General features: G+C 37.7%; 1 protein-coding gene across 4 annotated transcripts; it reads right to left on the bottom strand.

The window, feature by feature from the left end:
* Positions 1-3,253: 3,253 nt before the first annotated feature.
* Positions 3,254-6,211, bottom strand: LOC116396175 (uncharacterized). Of its 4 annotated transcripts, none has more exons than XM_031870608.1 (5): positions 6,098-6,211; positions 5,556-5,806; positions 4,620-4,760; positions 3,995-4,106; positions 3,254-3,474 (listed from the first exon to the last, which is right to left on the bottom strand). In XM_031870608.1, exons 1-5 carry the CDS (start codon positions 6,132-6,134, stop codon positions 3,290-3,292), a joined length of 726 nt encoding a protein of 241 aa, XP_031726468.1. In that variant the 5' UTR covers positions 6,135-6,211; the 3' UTR covers positions 3,254-3,289. The 4 variants fall into 4 exon arrangements, 2 of the variants coding, with proteins under 2 accessions (XP_031726468.1, XP_031726469.1); XM_031870609.1 differs by having other exon boundaries at positions 5,556-5,800; XR_004213583.1 differs by lacking the exon at positions 3,254-3,474 and having other exon boundaries at positions 3,654-4,106; positions 5,556-5,679.
* Positions 6,212-8,803: the final 2,592 nt, after the last annotated feature.

The following is an 8,803-nucleotide window of genomic DNA, read 5'->3' as shown; positions in this document are numbered from 1 at the left end:
TAAATTACCTCATTCTGGGGAAAATTAATAGTGTCACTTCCTGCCACAATAAAAAGAAGAAAACCAATAGAACAGACAAATAGAAAGACATTTATGAATGTACAACGCCATCTCCTTTTTTATGTTATTTATTGACTAATGGCTGTCTTGTACAGTCCCTACTAATAACATATCTTTATTCTAATTCAACATTTCTTTATTTTATTACCAGTAAATGTTTTTTCTGTCCATAGAATATGAGATATCTTGGATTATCTCTTAATTTAATTATCAGTAGATCAACACTTGCATTGTTTGTCTTTGTCTTGAATCGTTAAAGTACAACAACATAAAACACAAACACTTTCATGCCATGTATACATGGACCTCCAATAATGGTTAAGAAATGCAACAGTCCACAATGTAAGGTTTGTTCACCGATGAGGATTATATGCTAAATCCATGCAAATAATGGGCTCGTCCGGGATTTGAATCCGGGACCTCTCGGTCCGTGTACGTTTTAGTCATCTGTTTTACCGTTAATTCGGAAAAACGAAAATACGGAAATACTATGGTATTCTCGTTTTTCGTTTCAAACCAAAAACGGAAATGGGCGGTCGTATTTCCGTTTTTGGTTGTGAATTCAAAAACGGAAAAACCACAGAACCAAAGTCAAAAACGAGCCGAATTTTGTTCCTTTTTCCTTTAAAACGAGACGCAGAGCACAACATGTAACCCGGAAATAAGAATATTTCAAAATAAAAGTGAAGGCAATATAATGACCGTATGCAAGAAATGCTTAAGTTAACGTTATATAGTGACGCAAGCACATACCAGGGTAACATTAGAAGAAAATACATTAATGAATATAAATAAATAATCCTGGGGCGATGGGAGTGTGTTAGCAGCAGTAGTAGCGAATTCATTTTATTTATCAATGTACACAGCAAGAATCAACTTTTCGATGAATCGGTGCATTGTTTGATGCAATACAGTTCGTGATATAGTTTAATCAAAGTCATTTTTGTGTTTACAGAAATGTTGCTGTTGGCACTGATATTTGTTTGTCCACTGTATTGTGTTGATTTAGTGAACGCAGTGTAGCCGGTAAGGACACGCAAAGTAAGTGTTCACCCGTTCTACCACCAGATGGCAGTATAAGTGTATTTAAACCAAAGATTTTGTTATATTTACCTGTGCATTTGTCAATTAGGTTATTGATACAGATGTATTTAATGCTGATTATTTCATCTGATATTTCATGTTTATGGTTAATTTACATTAGTTGTATACATCATGTATTTACTTGTTATCTTTGTCATTTAAGAACTAAACATACCTACATGGAAGAGTGAGCATGTGTTGATCACGAGGCAATAAATAATGACAATTGAAAAAATAAAGATGTTTGGTTTATTCTTATTGAACATTAAACCTAATTTTCCTACCTCATGGATTTAATTGTCACGCTTAAATCCTGATTTGAATGGTTAAACAGAAGAGGTCAAAGGGCCAAGATGAGAAGATATAATGTTGGTCAAATGCTGTGGTCCAAATAAAATGACTTCAGTTTTATTACCATTGAGTTACAGAAAGTTTGACTCTAGAATGTTTTCATTTTTTCCCCTCTCAATATAAGTTGGCGTGACAGCGAGCAGCATGGATCAAGAGGAAAGTTGTAGCCTGGTGATATCCAAACAAACATCTGATAGTTGAGCACGACGTCCTGTTAGCGATTGCCACGTCACACATTTATATTTCTGTAGAAGCAAGAGTGAGGGTAGGATGAGTCATAAAATTCTAGCAAATCTCCAAAAGATGCAGCAGGAAGGACAAGAATGGGAGAAAAGTAGACACACAAAAAGAGACGAAAATAGTCAGAATTTAAATGGGGAACTTGTGGTTGAGACTTAATTTGCATTTGTTCATGCTGATTCATTTCTTTCCTTCTCAAATGTTTTTCACAAGACAGACTTTCAAAAGTAAGCCTACTGCTTCGGGCAGTAAGACTTTGCTTTATGTTTTGATGCTTTTAATGTTTTTCTGTGAAGCACTTTGAATTGCCTTGTTGTTGAAATGTGCTATACAAATAAACCTTGCCTTGCCTTCCCTTACCTTGCATCAAGAGGAAGAACGTCCCACCCAAACTTCAACATCATCACTAAGATGTGTATCACTATGTGACATCTCAGTCAGGTCGTTTCCTTCAGTTATTTACTATTTTAGCAAAGTCAGTCTCTGTCTCAGTGTCAAGTTATGTTGTTAACATTTGCACTTTCCCCACTTGAGAAGGACCGATGAGTCTACCCGAAGGATTTCTAACTGGATTTCACTCAATGACCAAAAAACTTTTCTTTTTCCTCCTTTTATTTTGGTAGGTTCAGCATAGTAGTTTGTTCACTAAGCCACTTAGTGTAGCGTCATGTAGTTTAGTTTAGGTAAAAAACCTTTAAATAGAAAAGAAACACAGAAAACAAAACCCATATTCAATATACAAATTAATGTAAACAGGCAAAGCATTTGTTATAGTTTGAGTAATAAAGCACCAGTGCCACATTATATAATCTAAACATGCCCTGCTATATTAACAAAAGTATAATTAGGACACCGAATGTTTTACATTTGAAATAGTTTTGTCCCCAAAAAAAGAATGAAATAATTCAGACTTCCATTTAGTGGATGTCCCACAGTGTCACATTACAGAAGAATCCTGTTGAACTTGATGTTGAATCAGTTTGATTATTGAACTGTAAATATGGATTGAAGAGGTTTAAACTGCGATTAGTTCAGCTGATATTCCAACAGTGCTAACCCTAGACTAACCTATTTCTATTGTGAAGTCTGAAGAGCTTTGCTAAAGTTAATTTAAAGTGTCAGGCAGTCAACTTATCCTTTTAAGAGATGAACACAAATATTTGTAATAAACTGTCATTGTAGGCAGACTAAATATTTTTTTCCCCATCAGAATAGAAAGGCTCTGGAGAGACGTTTATGGCGGCGTACTTGATCTCTTCTACACCATCTTTACCAACCTTGAGAGAGGAGGCCTTCTCAATCCCGACAACGAAATGAATCTCTCTGCTCTGCACTGGGAAGAATGGGATTAAACCTACGAGACAATGGTTGAAGACAAATATGCATCACCACATTGTGTCTGTGAGTGTTACACACTAACAGATCTAGGTACCAGTTTACATCACTCATTCAACTGCTTTCATACTGTAATTCAATATTTTGGCTGGCCAAGCAAGACAACAAATGCTGCACGATTACTAAAGTGTACAGAGTGATATATTGATGTACAGTCTCCCTAGACCAATCCAAACCCAGTGTCAGTGCTACAAATAGCAGCAAGAATGTCTCTTTCAAAGTTACAGTAGTCTTTGTAATGTCCTGGAAGTTTCAGCTCCACCACGTTAATATCCAGCTGGTGTCTGAGAAGCACATTCCATCCGATCCAGAACTGCACGAGTTTCCCAAGGATGCTTGGAGACGCTTCCAAAAAAGAAGAGTCAATATTTAGATAGACAGATAGATAGATAGATAGAAACTTTATTCATCCCCAGGGGGAAATTAGTTTGTAGCAGCAGCAATTTACAGAGTAAAATATTACGTATGGAAATGCACAATATATACAGTACAATAAAATAACACAGCAGATATTGAATTTGAAGAAATAGAATAACAAAAAGATAAAATAGAATAAAAAATAAAAATGCACAGTATATACAATGAATTAGAATGGTATTAAATTAACAACTAGGTCAACTAAACAAACTGAACAGTAGTGCAAGGATCATGGTATTAAATTAACAACTAGGTATTTTCTTCAACTGCCGAGAAGGATTTTGTTACATCAATCATTAATGCGATTTTAAAATAATTATTTTACTGAATTTGTGCTTTGGGTTGTTAGTGTTGCTGAGAATTCATAGTTAAAAAGGAAAGTAGAGGAAGCACAACAGACTCAGATAAATAACCTGTGAGGAACTATTAAAAGTTTCTATTCATTTACCGGTCTCAATAAATGTGCGAAGGAATCCTGTGGTTCGACATGTATCCTCCAAAGAGACATCACTGTCTTCATCCTCATCCTCTGTTGGCCACTTTATCTTCTCCAAGACCATCTGACGGATTCATTTTATACGATCAGGTAACACTTGTGTTTCCAAACAAACAAGAGAATAGAAAGCACAATAAACAGCAGAATAGAAAATGAGACAATTTCAATTGTTATGCCCTGATGCCGTGATGGAATTGTAATTCGATCAGGGCATAGTTGTTATTTTAAAGAACCATACTGGAGGTTCTTGCATGGCAACACGCTTTTTAAATTGGTTTCCTTCCTTTTAGGCAGCAATTAGTGTCAGTTAATTTCTATGAAACTCAACTTGCAAGGACTTCAGGACAACCATGTTTGAGCAGTACTTGCTCATGCAGTGATGTGATGTAGGTTTAACTTAAAAAGAGATCAAATGCTGACTGTGATCATTTCAATGCAACACGTTTCAGATCTCACCAGGTTAATATTTATTGTAATGAACTGAAACCAATGGCTGCCAGAGGGTAGAAAACACATGTCATTTCTGAGAAAGTAATTTGTGTGAGTGTTTTTGACTTAGCGTCATGGGGTCACTTACCTGTGGTGTGCACTGTACATCAGATGCTCTTGTAAAGAGGAGGGGAATTGTGTCTTTCCTCTCAGTTAGCAAAGGCCAGATCGGTGTCTCTTTTAACCCACTTCGTAACTGTTTCACTTGTTTTGAGGTTCTTCCAAGGACCTGCAAAACATTTGCATCACAACAGAAAAGCAAAGCAGCCTTACTAATCTTTAACTAATAGTCTAATTAGCATTACTTAATAAACTCATCAACAACCATGTGTATGTCACAATAAAGACAAAATGTGAAAGACAAAATGTTGTCCTACATCAGAACTTCAACTCTGATTAGTCGGTCTGGTTTGTATGATCTGTTAAGTACAGATCAGAATACTCAGAGCATGGAGGAGCAGTTTGTCCTGCAGCCATCTTCTGTTGTCAGATGTGACTGCAGGCAAATCCCAGAACAGTGCCAACTCATTAATTATTTTCTTCAGATGACAAATCTGCTGTACCCTCCAGCTAATGATGACAATTAGAATTAGAATAGATTAGAATTCCTGATTTCTCAAGACTTGCATAATATTCAGATTTGATACAACAAATAGGGAGAGGACAACTTGTCAATAACTATCAATCACGCGGTTGACAACACCAACTGGTCTCAAACCACATCCCAAATAATGTAGTTTTGTATCCCTTTTAAACAGCATGTTGGGAACCTGTTAAAACTGTGTTTGCTCTAAAAACACATTTTACATGATGACATCCGTCACTATAATTACATGTTTTAAAGAAATGTACTTACGTTTATGGTTTTAATATTGCTTCAGCACCCCCTACTGGTTTAAATTAGTAAATTATGTGATTGTGGTATTATAAATATCTGAGAAAAATTTCTGACATTAGGTATTACTTTTATTGTCCTTGCCCCGAATTTTTATCATTAAAATCTTACAGGAAAAATTTATTTTACCACTTTGATTGTCTCACGGATGTCAAGGTCAGCACAGTCCTTAATATCTATTATGGCTTCTTCTGGGGATCCACCAAAGAGCACATGCAGGATAGCTGGGCTGAGTCCTCCAAGGCATGGCCCACTATGGAGGAATGAATGACCAATCATTCGGCCAGCAACAACAAAGAAGTCACTCTCCAAAAGGTAATGCCAAGTGGAGGGAATCAGATGATCTTGTTCCCCCTCAAAAAGAAGAGTTCCTCCTGGTACATCAATTAAAAGAGAAAAGTGAAAGAACATTGATAGTGCAGAATGTAAAGGACATAGATATTCAAACTTTCATACAGACTTAGTAAGGAAATATCAATCAGCCACTGAATGTGATCCTGTAGAAACCTACAGGGCCACAGCAGCTGCGTCACATTTGTTTGTTTTTTAAGGTTTTAGGTATTCTCTGGGTAAGTAGAGACTGATCTGTGGTCAGCCTGGAACTGGTGCAAACGAAACACAGAGCCCGATAGCTGACAACCAGCCAGCAGCCAAAGTGAATATTCACTTACCAAAATTCATCTCAAAACCATACTGAAGTTTGGACATGATGCTTGCAAAGAAATGGCGAGTCACGCCATCACCAATTGCTGGATCTCCTGAAAAAGCAAAATACACAGTACAGACATCAGTTAAATGAATATATGATCATTTTTTATCTTTAGTTTTCCCTGTGTAACCAATTTACCCTCGAGTGTGCATGTCAAGGGGCAAGGCCACTCAGCATTAGCCCTCTTATAAAAAGAAAGGTCCTCTGCACGGTCTCCAAGATCCATGGTAAGATAGAATGATTTTCCAGTTGCATGCTGGCTTAAAATGTCTTCTTTGAATCTCTTTGCTGCCTCACTGGGATTTGAAAGAATTTTCCAATCTAAAAAGAGTTTTTAAATTATTCCAATTAATACTGGATGAATTGATATGTAGAGAGCAACAATTTATTGCAATAAATGATGTAATGTTTAAATGATGTAACACACCTGGCAAGCCTCTCTCCTCAGTGGGATCTAGGTCAACTATCTCAGGAGCAGCCACATGTCCCTGAGGTGGCACGCAGTAGTTTGTGTTGCTGGCCCTTGTTGTCTCGCTTGTAGTCTTGTCAACATGCTCACAAATCTACCTTCACTTCGGGGGGCACTTTCTGTGGTCACCACAATTTCTACCCCACCACTGTTCTGTGATGGTCTTGGGTAAAGAGAAGCACGTTTTGTTATTGGGGCTATTATATTTTATTACATTACACATTCACAAAAACACTGCAACTAGAAAAGAACGGTCATATAAATAGAATAAATACATTCAAATTCAACTTTCCCTCAAGACCAATATTCAGGATCATCCACATTCAAAATGCTTTACATCTTTTGGCAGACTCCAGAGCCTAATGCTTAATGTCTGATGTACGACTACTTGAGTGCTTGACAAATGTGACGTTTTAGTTCTGTAGAGCGATACCTCACGCACTCATCACTGTGAGCCTTGATTCTTGTAAGAGGGAACTCCTCTCCACACATTTCTGAGGTGGTCCAACTAGCTCATTACTGCATTCTGGTTGACATGCCTGTAAACAAGATCATTTTACAATTTAACACAAGCTATACTTATGTAAATGTTCAAACTCTTGCCATTTTCATATGGGAACACCAATTTAAAAGCATGACAATGATGTCATGTTGGTCCAAATGAATGACCTTGTGCGGTGTAATGATGTCAAGTCGGTCAAAATTAATGACCTTGAGCAGGATCTAAAGGGGGCTCAGCATGACAATGATGTCATGTTGGTCCAAATGAATGACCTTAAGCGGCGTAATGATGTCAAGTCGGTCAAAATTAATGACCTTGAGCAGGATCTAAAGCGGGCTCAGCATGACAATGATGTCATGTTGGTCAAAATGAATGACCTTGAGCAAGATCTAAAGGGGGCTCAGCATGACAATGTTATCATCTTGGCGCATATATCGGGGGTTATACGGGAGTTCCGGAAATGCATGTAAAGTGAGACACATGGTGATCCATTAAAACCAGCTGAGCAAACTAAGAAGCCTCTATTGCATTAATGTACAGCTCCCTTCATCAGAGATCCCATTGATGAAGGAGCGATATTAGTTAGATTAGCGTTTTATAGGGAGAGAGTTCTTCCACATCGCCAAGATCCGTTATCACATCATGATGACTTCCTATACGAGTGCTATCCATCCTGCCGACAAGGAATCATTTATTTACAGACCTTCTGGAGACATACATTGAACACCACACGCTGCAGCCGAGCATTGATGTCTCACACACTGGATGCAGCCTTGCGCTTTTTTGCGAGTGGTACATTTTTGTACAGTGTCGGCGATGCGGAGAACATGCATGCCGTGCTGTTCGTAAAGTTTATTTGGCGCTTAATAAACTTATGGATGTGTTCATTACATTACCATGGCACATATTGTATTGACTCACCATTCTGAGTAATGTGTTTGCACTTAGTTTTTACTTGCTCCCATGTCCTCTTGGGTTGCAACTACATGGAGGTTAAAGCACTCATAATTATATGACAGTGTTATTAGTACACCAGCATATCATTATTGTAGAAAATGATTAAGGTGGACTCTTGATAAGAATAGAGAGAATCACACACTATTTCTTTTCTCTGCTTCAATTGATTGAATTTCTTATTATGAATAATACACACATACACAGTGGTGTATAGTAACGAAGTAGAAATACTTCGTTACTGTACTTAAGTCGTTTTTTTGGATATCTGTACTTTACTATTTATATTTCTGTTGACTTTTACTTCACTACATTTTGCAAAGAAAACTGATACTTTTACTCAGATACATTTCCCCTGAAACCTTCGTTACTCGCTACAAAATCAAATCTATGTTCAGAAACAAATGAATCATGAGACCAGCGTCAGGGACTGTGGTGGACCAGAGACTGCGAGCAAGCAGGTTTGGTGAATCAGTGGTCCTAGCTTGCAAGTTAAATCATTGGTTAATCACGTTAATGCGCAATTGCAAACAAGTGCTCTCAAAGCCGCGGTGTTTAGATTCCCAGTGATGCCCAGGATGCTATATGCTATAGCTAGCGAGCGACTACATGAGCAGAATTCCACTCTATGATGACTGATTTCATGACGGAAGCAGAAATGGAAGCACCTGCTACTCCCGCAACAAACGACGGTGGTGACGAAGACCAACACCCGGGGATCGCTAGCGAGTTAGTGAGCTGAG

This window comes from Anarrhichthys ocellatus, unplaced genomic scaffold (genome assembly GCF_004355925.1).
Source record: "Anarrhichthys ocellatus isolate YVR2014 unplaced genomic scaffold, GSC_Weel_1.0 scaffold53, whole genome shotgun sequence".
NCBI classification, from domain to species: domain Eukaryota; kingdom Metazoa; phylum Chordata; class Actinopteri; order Perciformes; family Anarhichadidae; genus Anarrhichthys; species Anarrhichthys ocellatus.
Note: the sequence above shows the minus strand (reverse complement) of the source record. Positions and strands in the feature narration are given on the sequence as shown.